The 14850-nt window shown below is 40.5% G+C and overlaps 1 protein-coding gene across 2 annotated transcripts in view; it reads left to right on the top strand.

Moving 5' to 3' along the window:
- HSPBAP1 (HSPB1 associated protein 1) overlaps positions 1 to 14561 on the top strand; it is a 49569-nt gene extending 35008 nt beyond the window's left edge. Inside the window, exons 6-8 of one of the 2 annotated variants that reach the window (XM_037132358.2) lie at positions 1602 to 1685; positions 13724 to 13834; positions 13952 to 14561. In XM_037132358.2, coding sequence (XP_036988253.2) covers positions 1602 to 1685; positions 13724 to 13834; positions 13952 to 14485 — 729 coding nt within the window. In that variant the 3' untranslated portion in view covers positions 14486 to 14561. The remainder of the gene's footprint in view (positions 1 to 1601; positions 1686 to 13723; positions 13835 to 13951) is intronic. The other variant, XM_053663139.1, reaches the window with a different exon arrangement.
- Positions 14562 to 14850: the final 289 nt, after the last annotated feature.

The following is a 14850-nucleotide window of genomic DNA, read 5'->3' as shown; positions in this document are numbered from 1 at the left end:
ATATAGTAACTCTGTGTTTAACTTTCTGGTGAATTATCAAACTGTTTTCCACAGCAATTGCACCGTTTTACTTTCCCACCAGCACTGTATGAGGGTTCCGATTTCTCCACATCCCCACCAACACTAGTTATTTCCCTTTATTATATTATTGTCATTGTTACAAACATTTTTCTTTGATTTTAATATCCAAATTCAAATGAGTATTTGTCATAGTTTTTCTTACATCCTGCTTATTCCTTAACCCACCACAAACTGGCTGTCCCTCTCACTACTTCACTGAAGTATACTCGGCAATAGGACATTCATGACCTCGTAATGATGAAACCCAGTGGTGTCCCGTTTCACCAAAGGAGCTCTCTTCCCATCTCTTGGCTTTACTCTGTCCATAGAAAGTGCCACCAGTTCCCTAAACTTGAAGCCCAAAAGCGTCAGGTCATCTCCATTGGCTCCATCAGCCTTCCATGGGAAATCTCGTTCTGAGTCTGGACAAATGCAGTCCTCTTTGGCTCTGCCTGTTGCTTTTGTCTACTATGCCTTCCTATTTAGGTCCTAACCTTTTATAATGGAGCTATTGTCAGAATCTCTTGTCCTTCCCAGACTCTCCTATAATGTCACTATTGTAACCACCCCCCTGCTGAAAGTTTCTCAGCAACTCCTAATGTCAGTAGGATGAAATCCAGATTCTGCCTTCTGATTTCAGGTCCCCCCACAGTCCCTGACCTAACATTCTCCCACTGCCTCTCATTTTCCCACCTCCTCTCATTTTCCTGCAGTAGTAAGACTGGAAGTAGTAAGTAGTAAGACTGCTTGCTATGCCTCAGTAGTCCCATATCCCTCGTCTGTGCCACTTCTCTCTTCTGCTGTGTCCTCATTCTTTGCTCTCAATTTTCTACCAGCTGTGATTCAAACCACACTTCGTCCGTCCAGGTGCTCCTGACCTTGGTTCATGCCTGCTTCTCTCATCTTCAAAGTTCTCTTGTAGCAGCATCCACTCGTCTAATTTCCCACCTGTGTAGTACCACCTTTCTACTTACTGCAGCTGTACTGGCTGCAGTTTAGACTGTGAGGAGACAGAAGCCATGGCCTGCCCTTTCTCAGAGTGCATGCAACTATTTCAGTATGCAAAGGAGGAAATGCTAGAATCTCAGAATCCTTCCCTAAGATTAGATGTAAGCAGAGACGGTCTCAGGTTAAGGAGAATAGAGACTAGAGAAGCTGACACTGTCCTTTCCAGGACATATGAATTTGTCATTTAAAAAAGGAATGAAAGAATTGTGGGGTTATTCCCTTGTTTCCTATAGCAATATTATTATAAATTCATTTGTATTACTGGACTTCTTTTCCTGGTATCTCTATTAGGGTTTGATTCTGATTTAAAGATAAAATGTCTTTATACCATCTGATTTCACTCATATGAAGAATCTAATGAACACACTGAACTAACAAGCAAAAACAGGCAGACTCATAGATGGAGGGCAGATGGCAGCTCACGGGGAGGGAGGCGTAAGAGGACTAAATGGTAATGGAAAAATACAATAAAGATTAACTTAAAAAATGAAAATAAAGGTCTCCCTGTGCTAACCAGTTTTGTTTGGTTTCAGGTTCTGTTCGTTCCCAGACACTGGTGGCACTACGTGGAGTCCACAGATCCTGTCACTGTCAGTGTAAACTCATGGATTGAGTTGGTACTGTTCTTTCATAGTATATATTTCCCTGCTTTTAAGTTGTACAAAGCCTGTTTACCAAACGTAGTGACTAATTTTAAACAACGCGCCAGTGTTACTTTGTGTTGTTAAGCTATAATTTATGTATTCTATGCTCTGTTGCTGGATATTTAAGTTGGAAATAGGATTTTTTGTTATATGCCATTCTTCCTTTTCAGGGCGCACAGTGCGCGCCCCGAGGCGGGCACGCAGGGTCTTTTCCTTTGACTGGTGTTGTTAGGAGAGCTGTGTTGGGCCTGGCTGGCTCTGCCGCGTATGTCCCCTGTGGCCAGCCCCATTTCACACCATCTGGACCAGAAATGTCTGCTTCTTGGTTCAGGGCTCTCAGAACTAAGTGCAGAATTCTCAGTCCTGGCTTGTACATTTTCTCCAAGCAGAGTCTTTGGTGCTAGGATTTTATCATTTCTTCTGCCAGAAGCCTTTTCCTTCCAACATGCTCTGCCTGATTCTGGTGGCCTGTTCTGCTTGATAATTAAAATGGCTACTCATTTGACTCAAGTCTGTCTCTTCAACCAAAGGCCTTAATTGCATCTCTGTGCCCTTTAACCAAAGGTTTTGACTGTACCTGTGCCCTCTTTAACCCGTGGGCTTCACTGCATCTCTGCTCTCCCATACCCAAAGCCGTGGTTGCCCCTCTTCCCTTTGGCGGCTGTATTCTCCCCTCAGTCAGGCTTTTCCTACCCTTTGGTAATGGGAAAGGTTTTGATGGAACATAAAGCACTACCACAGTAGGAAGCTGTATTGTGTGAGCTTAGAGAAGACTCGTAGCCCACGGGAATTAGGTGAGAGGTGTGGCAGGAGATCAGTGGACTCAGAAGTTTTGCAGGTAGCCTGCTGAACTGGAGTTAGAGCCAGTGACACGGTGTAGAGTCTATGGAGTCCGCTTGCACTCCAGTACCAGTCACATCTGCAGCAGCCCCGACACATGCTTCTGCTCCCAAGGTAGCTCATTCCGTTGTTAGACACTGGGGCTGTCATCTGCCTGCTTCTTGCCATACCCATTATTTCTGAAACTATGCAGAATTATTTTCTTTTCTAAATATGAGGTCTGTCCAGAAAGTATCCAGCCATGCAATATGAAAATTTGAGGTACTTATTGGACAAGATACAAGCAACATTGTGCATTGGACAGTGATGCCTCCGTCTCCTTCAAAGTAGGCATCTTGGGACCTCACATAGTTCTCCCAGTTGCCATCAGCTTCCCCGTCATATTTTCCTGAGTGTTATCAATGGTCTGAAATCTCTTCCCTTTCAAAGGTGATTGTAGTCTTGGGGAAAGCCAGAAGTCACAGGGTGCCAAATCTGGGCTGTAGGGGGGCTGAGTCACCTGGCTGATTTGATTCACCAAAAAAGTCTGTATGAGACATGATACATGAGCAGGTGCGTTGTCTGTTGTGGTGAAACTGCCAGTTGGCAGTTGCCCATAGCTGCGGTCTTCTATCCAAATACTTCCCATGGAGGAATAGTCAAGCTTAATGCAAAATTGGATGCAGATTCATTGCTGTACTCGCTCAGTCCTTTTGAATGGATGGCCACATGCTCACTCAACTGCGTCTACCATCCACCCCCATTGACTAGTACGGTGAAGTCATCATTCTTCACACATGTGCTTCCTAGTCCACTCTCTTTGGCTGCCAGGTTACATTGATGTCCTGCAAACTGTTCTCATTATATTAACAATTACTGGACTTTTCCCAGACAGACCTTGTATTTGAGGATACCTGCTATGTGTTTCCTTAATCTTTTCTTTCCAGGCTTAAAAACTCTAGTTTCTTGAACAATATATTTATGTGACTTTCTTTTCAGACTCCCCACCATTTTGGCCATAGACTTCGGAATTAGGCAGACTTAGTTAGCTATCTAACCTAGATGGTTACTTAATCTCATTGAGCCTGAATTTCCTAACTTGTAGAACAGAGATTGTAATTGTACTCACTTTGGTAGGGTGTTTATGAGGCTTGAATTGGGCAAAACACGTATGAGCATTGAATACAGTGTCTGGCACATGAGAGGTGTTTAAAAATAGAAATTGCTGTGAGGAGGAGTAAGAACTATTATGCCGAGCGTAGACTTCTTAATATATGGCACCTAAACTGAATACCAGTGGGCCTCATTTGGTGAAGTATAAGATTTCTCCCTCACAACTTAGATCCTACATTTCTTCAGTACTGATTATAATATTACATTAACTTTTTTAGTAATCTTCTCTCACTTTGGGTATCTCATATTCAGCTCTAAAATACCCATGGTTTTTTGTTTTTGTTTTTTGGGTTTTTTTTTCACATGATCAGCTCCCATGTTAGAATATCTGCCGCCCTGAACCTGTAAAGCTGGTTCTTTAAACCTAAATCTTGTTGTTTACTCATCTCTTAGTTTTCATCATGTTGATTTGGTTGAGCATTCCAGCTTCCCAAGGTAATTTTGAATTTGAGTCTCATTTATGCTTTTAGTGAAATTCTTTCAAGCTGGCCTGTGCCTTTTCTGTACATTAGTTACCATTGATCTTCTGTTGATCCTTGCTTTCTGATATGTAGTAGTAGATGCCCCAGGATCACCTTGTACTTGTCCTGCCCCAAACTTGGAAGTCAGTAATTTTTCCAGGTGGCCAAGGTTTCTTTTGGTGGCAGTGGTATTTAGAAATTCAGCTTTGGGCTCTGAGGCTGCTCATTGCTACTGGTGTCACTATTTCCAAAGTCTTTAAGCAACAAAGCTAGAATGTGATGTAGATAAATAGATGATAGGGAGAAAGAAAGAGACAGAGAGATTGGTGGACTTCGGATTCATAGTTAACATTATAGGTTTTTTTCTTTTTTGTTTCTGTACTGTTACCTCTTCTCGTACAGAGTTTCCGGGTCCTTAGTTGCAGTAACATATTTACTTCTTTGCTTTATCCACCAATGTTTTTTAAGATGTCAAACTTATAATTCCAAAATTCCAGTATTAATACTACTAACCATGAAACTTGCCAGTGAAATTCGATTTCTTCGCAGTCCTTTTTACCATGAGACCGCACCCCACTCAGAGGTCCAGAGCACTGTGTCCAGTGCTCATCGTGAAGGTCTTTCCATTTGTGTTGAGTAACTGATGTCTGTCAGGTTCTTCGTTTCTGTTTCCAGTGTTAGGATTTGTTTTTTTTGTTTTGATCTAATTTAGTATTTTGGACATGGAAAACATTTAACTTATCAAAATTATATTGAAAGGTGTATTCAGAGAAGGCTCCTTTCATCCCTGCCCCCTGCACTCCGTTTCGCTCGTCCCCTGTGGGGATCCACTCTCACTCACTCCTAATTCATCCTTCCTGTGTGCCTTCTTTGGGAATATATATACACACACATGTATATTTGCTATTATATATTTATTTACATATTAATATATTTTTATATATCATATATTTATAACATATATATTATATATATATATATAGTATCCTGATTTTGACTTGCAGTCGAAATCAGGATATTATTATAGTACAATAATTTCTGTAGTAGTATAGAAAAATCTCTTTTTTTCACTAGCTGTATAAGTACCCTCTTATTTGGGTGCACCATTGCTGATTCAGTAGTTCCCATATGGATGCATGTTTGGTTTGTTTCCAATCTTTTATAATTACAAATAATGCCAGTGAATAACCTTGTGAAAATGTTGTTTAATACTTGCTGAAGTGTGTCTTCAGGGTAGAGCCTCACTGGTTGGTTTATCAAGTCATAGGTAAAGATATCTTTAATTTTGTTAGATTTTGCCATATTCCACTCTGCTGTGATTGTGCCATTTTGCGTTTCCGTCAGTAGTGAATGAGAGTGCTGCTTTCTCCCACAGCCTCACCAGTAACATGTGCTGTTAAAATTAACTTTACAGTTTCTGGTGTGTGAATTGTCATGAGACAGACTCGTCTCTCTTCTAGGTCATAAAGGAATTCTCTAATGTTTTTAGAATTTGGATTTTTTTCCAACATTTAGATCTCTTGTTCATTTAGGGGTTTCTACTAGCATATGCTATAAGGTTGAGATCCAGTTTTATCTTTTACTAAATGACAATAGAATTGTCAGGGCCATCATGTATTTTAAAGTCTGTCTTTTCTCTGGTGATTTGAAATGTCACCTCATCACATACTAGATATCTGTACTTGGGTCTCTTTCTTCCATTGGTCTTCACATTCTTTCATCACTTCTCTCGTTAATTATTTAGAGAGATCTTACTGTGTGCTTTTAATATCTGTAGGGCTAACTTACAGCTTTTCATTTGCAGTGCTTCCTTGGCTCCTCTTGATTTTATTTTTCTCCTGTAATCTTTAGAATCAATTCGTCTAGCTTCATGGATGAATACCAATTGGTATTTTTATTCAATCCATATTAAATTTTATATGACATTAACTTGTCCTATCCAAGAATGAGATACCTCCCTACTTGTCCAAGTCTAGTTTTCTTTATTTCCAGTAGTGACTTAAAGTTTTCTTCTCATAGCATTTACATATTTCTTTTTAAGGTTTATCCCTAAGTATTTATCTTTTTCGTTAAGTCAAATCTTCTCTCTCATTATATCATCTGACTGGATATTATTTGTGTGTATGAAGGCTATTGGATGTGTTCATTTGAATTATTTTATCCACATGTAGTGATTTTTTTAATTGACCATCTTGTGTTTTCATTTATCTCTCAGACTAAAAATTAAAATAGTTTTACCTCTTTCTTTCCTATTTGTTTGCTTGTTACTCTTTTATTTCTTTTATCTGATTACATTGCCTAATACCTCAAATTCAATAATAAATATTAGGTAGAAAGTGGCATCCTTGTCTTTTTTTTTAACTTTACAGGGAATTTCTCTAGTGCTTTCTCTTTATATAAAATTCTGGATTTGGGGCCAAGTTGTGTATATATTTTATCATGTAAAGTATTTTCAACTCCTATTTCATTACTTTTTTGTTTCCTAAAATCAAGAAAAAGTGTGGAATTTTGTTGAGTGCCCTTTAAGCATCTTTGGAGATGATCATACAATACTCCTCTTTGGTAAATATCTAGTATTGCAGTAAATGATATCAGTGGGTTTCCCAAAATTGATCCATCCTTAGTTCCTGGAACAAATACACTTGATTTTAATGGGTTATTTTTTAATGTACTGTAGAATACTATTTGTACATATTTTATTTAGATTTGAATTCACACAGCTTCAAGAGTTTGAAAGCCTTCACCCTGGTCTTTTTAAAGCTTGTTACCATATATACCATCTGTTGTAGTTGTCCCTCCTAGAATTTTCCAGAGGATTGGTATCAGAACTTCTTTTGTATACATCAGTTTGAAGACCATTCATTCTTTCTTTAAAAACTAGAGTGCAGAAGAGAAGTTTAGTAATTATATCTTTCTCTGTCATGTATTGCTTTTATTTATGTCTCTACAAGCACTGGACTAGAATTCCTTTCTGTTGCTGAATTTAGCCCCCAAAAGCCCTGAGCTCTTAAAGCCTGTCTGCCATACTCATCAGCTCGAGCCAAGTCCAGGCTCTGGTGTTCCTGTCATGAGTCACTTTGATTTGGAAGAAAGTAGATACTGGTTCAGTTCTACTGAACTGAGGTGCAGTAGTCATTTTTTCTCAGTTTTTCTGTAAAAGATACGTAGATTCTGTCTGTTCTAATATGCCCAAGGGTATAAAGTAAATTCTCGATTCTTCCCACCGGTGCCTTTTTTATTCATTTTATATTCTTACTACTTTAGTGTTGAAATATATTTATTTAATCAGTATTTTTGCAAACTTTTTTGGAAAATATTTTTTTTAATCAGTATTTTTCCAAACTTTTTTGGGAAATATTTTTGTTAATTTTTAAAGGCTATCCTCTTACTTTCATAATTTTTCTTTATTATGTATTTATTATATGCATACATATAGAAGAATATATATGTTGTTGGGAACTGTCCTGCCTGGTTTCAGGAGCTGTAACCCTACCAACAGGTGAGAAGGTCCCACGGCTAGGGCTAAGCAAAGAGATCCTGGGACCATAAGACAATAAGGAGACAAAACTTACCCTCCTGGCAGGGGTGCAGCCTCTGCCCCCTTTACTTCACCCTTCTTGGCCCCTGGAGGATGGCTGGATAGCAAATGACAGGCAAGATTTCTCAAGGAAGGAACAACCTAAGACAGGACAGTTATGAAGGGACCATCAGGGAAGGACTTAGGGGACTATAGAAAAGGGGTAAAATACCCTAACCCCTTGGCTTTGTCATAGCCCGAGTCCTCATTCTATCTGTAAAAAGTCTTCTAATCACTTGGCTGCCTTGCTTCCCCCGCCTGACTCAGACCTGAAACAATGCCAGAGGTGGGTGCAGCCCTGTGCTGGAATCGGCAGTTCCCGGGGCTGATCAGGCCTAAGAAAGAAAGCACTAAATCCTGTGGAACCTGCTTTACCAAGAATGCCCTCAAGTCAATGTATACTAAATGTTTAGGGTCCAAGCACAAAATGAGTTTGTTTCCCCGGGTTTTATGGCCGATTGGTGTCACTCTGTCTGCCAGACCCTGACTCAAAAGGACCATTGTGATCCCAGAAATGTTATCTGTAAACCATATCTTCTTTATTTGATATGTATCCCTATACAAGCTAAACTCAATACAAGCCCAAGGAAAAAGGTGCTCAGGACTCTTCTCCTCTGAGAGATTAGCCAGCCTTTTTTCCCCAAGCGGATCATGTTTTGGTAGTTTTATTCTCATCCATGGCAGCTGGGGGAGTTCTGTGGGATGGAGTTCCCCCGCAATACATAGCATATATATCTTCAATATGAGGGTAATGTAATGAATACCAGTGAACCCAACCCTAAAACTAGCACGTTACAGAAAACTTGCATTGGTGTTGTGCTTTCCCATCCTGTCCCATATCTGAGTCCTTCACTAGCTTCATTATCTTCCTTAAACAAAAAGTTTTAATATGTATTTATATGTCCCTATAAAATATACTGTTCAGTTTTGCATATTTTTTAGCTTTATGCAAATCAGATAATATTTAATGTAGTTTTCTGGGCTTGTGTTTATTACTATTTTTATTTTTTTATTGTATTATCAATTATGGTATTAGAGTTGTCCTGATTTTTTCCCCTATGCTCCCCTCGCCCCCCTCTACCCTCTCAGGCAATCCCCACATCTCTGTTCATGTTCTGTCAGTCACGCATACGTTCTTTGGCTACTCCATTTCCTGTACTGTTTTGTACATTCCCACGGCTATTCTGTAACTACCTGTTTATGCTTCTTAATCCCCTCACCTCTTCACCCATTCCCCCACACCCCCTCCCATCTGGCAACCATCAAAACGCTCTCCATATCCATGATTTCTGTCTCTGTTCTTGTTTGCTTCTTGTTCTTATTGGTTGTGTGTTTAGATTCAATTGTTGATAGATATGTATTTACTGCCATTTTTTTGTTCATAATTTTGATCTTTTTTTAAAATAAGTCCCTTTAACATTTCATATAATAATGGTTTGGTGATGATAAACTCCTTTAGTTTTTTCTTGTCTGGGAAGCACTTTTATCTGCACTTTGATTCTAAATGATATCTTTCCTGGGTAGAGCAATGTTGACTGTAGATCCCGGCTTTTCATGACTTTGAGTATTTCTTGCCATTCCCTTCTAGTCTGCAAAGTTTCTTTTGAGAAATCAGCTGACAGTCTTATGGGAATTCCTCTGTAGGTAGCTAACTTCTTTTCTGTTGCTGCTCCTAAGATTCTCTCTTTATCTTTAACCTTTAGCCTTATAGTTACGATGTGTCTTGGAGTGGACCTCTTGGGTCTATCTTGGTTGGAACTCTGAGCATACTGGACTTGCATGTCTATTTCCTTCACCAAATTAGGGAAGCTCTCCCATTATTATTTCAAATATATTTCCAATTTTGGGCACTTTCTCTTTTCCTTTTGGCCCCACTATGATGTGAGTGTTGGACCACTTGAAGTTGACCTAAAGGCTGCTTACACCAGCAATATTTTTGGGGGGGGCGCGTGGGGACATTTTTTTTCTTGTTCTTATTGGTTCTGTTTTGCTTCCTTGTGTTCCAAATCATTGATTTGATTCTTGGCTTCATCTGCTCTCCTGTTGTTTCCCTGTGAATTGTTCTTTATGTAAATTAGTGTATGCTTCATTTCTGACTGTATCTTTTTTATACTATTGAGGTCCTAAGTTCCTTGAGCATCCTTATAACCAGTGTTTTGAACTCTGCATCTGATATTGCTTGTCTCCTTTTATTTAGCTCTTTTCCTGGAGTTTTGAGCTATTCTTTCATTTGGGCCGTGTTTCTCTGTCTGCTCATTTTGGCAGCCTTTCTGTGTTTGTTTCTATGTATTAGGTAGAACCGCTCCATATCTTGATAGCGTGGCCTAATGTAGTAGGTGTCCTGTAGGGTCCAGTGGCAAAGCCTCCCCTATCACCCAAGCTGGGTACTTGAGGTATGTCCTTCATGTGGGCTGAGTACACCTTTCTCTTGTAGTTGAGCCTTGATTGTCATTGGCAGGTCACTGGGAGGGTTTTACCCAGGCCAGTCAGCTGCAAGGAATGGCTGTGACCACTGACTACCAACCTCTGCCCTCTGGAAGATCAGCTGTACAGGGGCAGGGTGGTGATGTTCCGGTGTGGTCTGTAGCTGTCCACTGGGTGTGCTCTGGGGTTCCCCAGATGGTGCAGGCCAGGGTCAGCCCCTGCCTGTGTTTTGCTTAGGGCCACCCTGCCTGAGCTATGAAGCAACTTTAGAAGGCTGCTTCTTGTGCTGGGTTTGGAGATTCCCAGGTGAAACCAAGCTGTGAATCGAGTCTTTTTGCCTCTAGTGGCAAGCCTGGGACCATAGAGCAAGAGGTACAGGGGCCAGGGCCTCACTGAGGCTGGCTGCCGCTTGTTTGATAGGATTTAGGAAGTTGTGTAGCATGAGCCAAGACCAGCCATTTATATGGAAAAGCAGCTTTGATAGGCATGTATGTTGGGTGGGACAGAGTCTCTGGGGATCTCCAGGGTGGGACAAACAGTGTTAGCCAGGTTGATGGAGTCTTAGATATGGGACCAGCCTGTTCCTCTGTGGCTCCAAGCGGGGAGGGCTCAGAAAAGGAACAGTGGCCTCTGTTCGCCTTTCTGTCTGGAAGAGAGCTGTCTGCCTACTCTCACCTTGATGCCAGATACTTCGGTTCCTCTCTGTCTGCCACTGGTGCCTTTCAAGCTGCTACTATGGTGCCAGAGCCCAGAGGGAGTGAGTGTGAGTAGCTGAGTAAAGAACCCATAAGAGGAGCTGCTTGGGACTCCAGAAATTTCTTCCGCTGACTCAATCCCTGCCAGTTTTTGCAACCAGAAATTATAGGGACTTATCTTCCTGGCACTGGAACGCTGGGCCAGGGGGCCTGGTGTGGAGCTGGGGCTCCTTGCTCCCAAGATATCCCTCCTAAATTTTATCCATCGCACGTGGATGCAGGACCAACCTGTTCCACATCTCCATCCCTCTTACCAGTCTAGATGGATGTGGTTTCTTTAATTTCGTAGTTGTTGGACTTACATTCAACTCTATTTCTGACAGTTCTGATAGTTCTATATTTTAGTTGTAATTTTGATGTGGTTGTGCAAGGAGGCAAACCTTGTTTATCTATGCCGCCGTGTTGCTTGTGTTTTTCTAAATAATGGCTTTATTAAGATACAGCTTACATACCATGGAATTTATCCATTGAAGTTTACAGTTCAGTAGTTTTTAGCATATTCGCAGAATTGTGCAACCGTACCCAGATCAAATTTGGTATCTGTTTATTACCCTAAAAAGAAACCCCATATCTATTAGTAGTTACTTGCCCATTTTCTTCTCTAGCCATAGGCAGTCAGTAACCTTTTTACTGTCCCTTTAGATTTGCTAGTTCTGGAATCATACTGTGGTGGTTTTTGGCTGGCATCTTGGACTCAGCATAACGTTTTCAAGATTCATCCATGTAGTAGCATGTATCAGTACTTTCTTTCTTTATGGCTGAACGTATTCTATTGTACAGACATATCATGTTTTGTTTATCTACTGAAAAGCTGGTAGACATTTGGGTTGCGTCTGCTTTTGGCTGCTATGAATAACAATGCTACTGCTAACATTCAGGTACAAGGTCTTTGTGGACATGTGTTTTCATTTCTCTTGGATGCACACCTTGGAGTGGAATTGCTGGGTCATATGATGTATTAGTTAAGGCAGCCGGCCGAAACTCAAACAAGAGTTGAAGTGGCAGCCTCAAGTCTGAAATCTGTAGGACAGTCCAGCAGGCTAGAGACTCACTCAGGGTTTCTGTTACATTTTTGAGGTAGAACTCCATCTTCTCCAGGAAACCTTGGTTTTTGCTCATAAGACCTTTTACTGATTGGATGTGGTCCACCCACATTATTCAGGACAATGTTCTTTACTTAAATTCAATTGATTGTAAATGTTAATCACATCTACAAATGTCTTCACAGCAATATCTCTGCTAGTGCTTGACCAAGCAACTGCACACCCAAACCCACTCAAGTTGACTTACAAAATCGGCCGTCACATAGAGTAACTTTATGTGTAACCTTCTGAGGAACTGCCAGACTGTTTTCCGAAGCAGCTGTACCCTTCACACCCCCACTAGCAGTGTATGAAGATTCTGGTTTCTCCACATCCTGGCCATTCTGGTGTAAAGTGGTGTCCCTTTGTGAAGATTTCCTTTTTAAAAATTAATATTATTTTTCTAAAACCTATCTGTGTTGTCACATGTAGCTGGTCATTCATTTGACTGTGGTATATTATCTTGTGCTAATGTACCACAGTTGGTTCATTGTTCTATTATGGATAATTGGATTTTTTATAAGTTTTTACTTGTATAAATAGAATATTCTTGTGCAGATGTGCAAGGGTTTCTCTAGAAAATATGCGTATATCCAGAGTGGAATTGCTGGGCCGTAGGGTGTGTGATGCTCAAGTTCACGGGATAGCGACAGCGCGAGGTCCACACGGCTCTGTCCATTCGCACTCCCGTCACCAGTGTGTACGATTTCTGTCAGTGCACACTTCCCGGCCACTCGGAGTCGTCAGACCTTCTTCAACTAGTTTCTTGGGTTTCTCAATTTACGTTTCTCATATTATGGTGAGATTGAGCATATTTTTATAGGCTTATTAGTCATATAATTGTTTTTTGTTGAAATGCTTGTCTTCCTGTCTTTTGCCCATCAAAAAACATTGGGTCATTTTTTTAATGGAGGTGTGTGCAGATTCTTTGTATATTCTAGATATTAATCTCATATCAATTATATGTTTTGACATATTTTTTCTTTAATGGTATATTTTGATGAACAGAAGTTAATGATTTTTAATGTAATTTGTCACTAATGCTATAGATTATACCTATTGTATTTTAAAAAACACATTTAGCCCCGGCTGGTGTAGCTGAGTGGATTGAGCATGGGCCTGTGAAGCAAAGGGTCACCAGTTTGATTCCTAGTCAGGGCACACGCCTGGGTTGCAGGCTGGGTCCCCAGTAAGGGACACATGAGAGGCAACCACACATTGATGTTTCTCTCCCACTCTTTCTCCTTCCCTTCCCTTCTCTCAAAAATAAATAAATAAAACATATATACATGTTTAACCATCTCATTCTTGTGGCTAAGCATATTTATTATAATTTTTCTCCCATTCCTAAAACAATTAGCTTATTAAAATCAGTAGGGATTTTCCTCAATATATATAACTTTTTTTTTTTGCTTAAACATGTCAGAGAATGGAAAAGATCAGAAAAACATCACAGGGTGGTTTCTACTCCAGGCCTGTGCCTTACAGACAGGATATATACTTAAATGTGGTTAGTGAAATACTCTGTAGCTCTTCTAGATGGCAGATGATGGTTAATACGTAAAAATAGTGTTTGCCAACATATTCATGCCTCAGGTAACAAAACTTAATGAGCACAGTGCACATAATTAAGAGACTCTACTCTCTGTTTTAAGCCATGAGACAGAGACAAATGAAAAAGTTTGTTGATGGGGTTTTTTTTGTTTTTCTTACAACTTAGGAAGAGGACCACCAAGCCCGGGTAGAAGAGGCAATCACCCGCACGCTTGTCTGTGCCCTGAAAACCGCGGAGGAGCCGCACGGTACCAGAGCCTGGTTAAACCCAACCGAGGTAGTAGGCTGCTTCTGGTTTCCATCATGACTGTTAGCTTCCTGTGAGACATCAACCCTGGCCAGATTTATTTTCCAGTTTGTGTAACCACTCTAAAAGGTTCTTCTTTTTCCTTAGGTTGAGGACACATCTCATGAAGTCAATTGCCTCTACTTAAATAGAGCCGTTTGTGCCTTCTTCGATCATTACAGAGCATCTAAGACAGTAGAAATCCAAGCACTCAGAACAAACAGAGAGTGCACGAAAAAGGAAGAATTGAATATGCACAACCTCACGGAGGTAGAACAGTCAGGTAGCGAGAACTTAACCTTGGGAACAGCAAAACAGAAGGCAGCAAGTCCCTTTGGCCCTGCTCTGGTTCCTGTACTGCCAAGTTCTGAAGAACCACCTTCAGAAAGAGGAGACATATTTAAAAATGATGGTAAAGACTTGGTTGGCAAAGATGGAGAACACTTTGGAAAATTACACTGCACCAAGGAGCAACACATGATGAGTAGAAGGGAGAATGCAGTTGTCGACCCAGTTGCTTCAAACAGCACTGGGGCCCCATCTCAAGCATGCGTTTCTACAGATGACTTGCTGGACTGCTTGGTGCATCCGCAGGTAACCAAAATAGTGGCACAGCTTTTGATACAAGGAAGAAGTTTGTGACTATAATAGAAAATGATTGTTTAAATAATATTTTAAAATATTTTTATGTAGTATGATTTTTAAATAAAAGATGAAAAAGCAGAAAGTCTGTTTGCATGTGTTTGTAAATGTACTTATTCTTACCTAGTTAAATATCCATCTCTTGCCACCTTTTTGCATGCACATTGCTTGTTGGCCAAATTGGCCCTTTGTTATTTGTGAGGCCATCTTTCCGTGCCTTTTCCTTTCTTCTCTCATCCCTTCGGCCCATTTCAAATGTAAGCCCCAAATGTTCTCAACAGGAAACAGTCTCTTCATCAGCTTTAAGCAGGGGTCAGCCTGCTGCTTGTTCTGTGATAGTTTAACTGGAACACAGCCGTGCGATT

Source organism: Artibeus jamaicensis, unplaced genomic scaffold (assembly GCF_021234435.1).
Source record: "Artibeus jamaicensis isolate MK-2021 breed Jamaican fruit bat unplaced genomic scaffold, CSHL_Jam_final contig_3126, whole genome shotgun sequence".
Taxonomy (NCBI): domain Eukaryota; kingdom Metazoa; phylum Chordata; class Mammalia; order Chiroptera; family Phyllostomidae; genus Artibeus; species Artibeus jamaicensis.
Note: the sequence above shows the minus strand (reverse complement) of the source record. Positions and strands in the feature narration are given on the sequence as shown.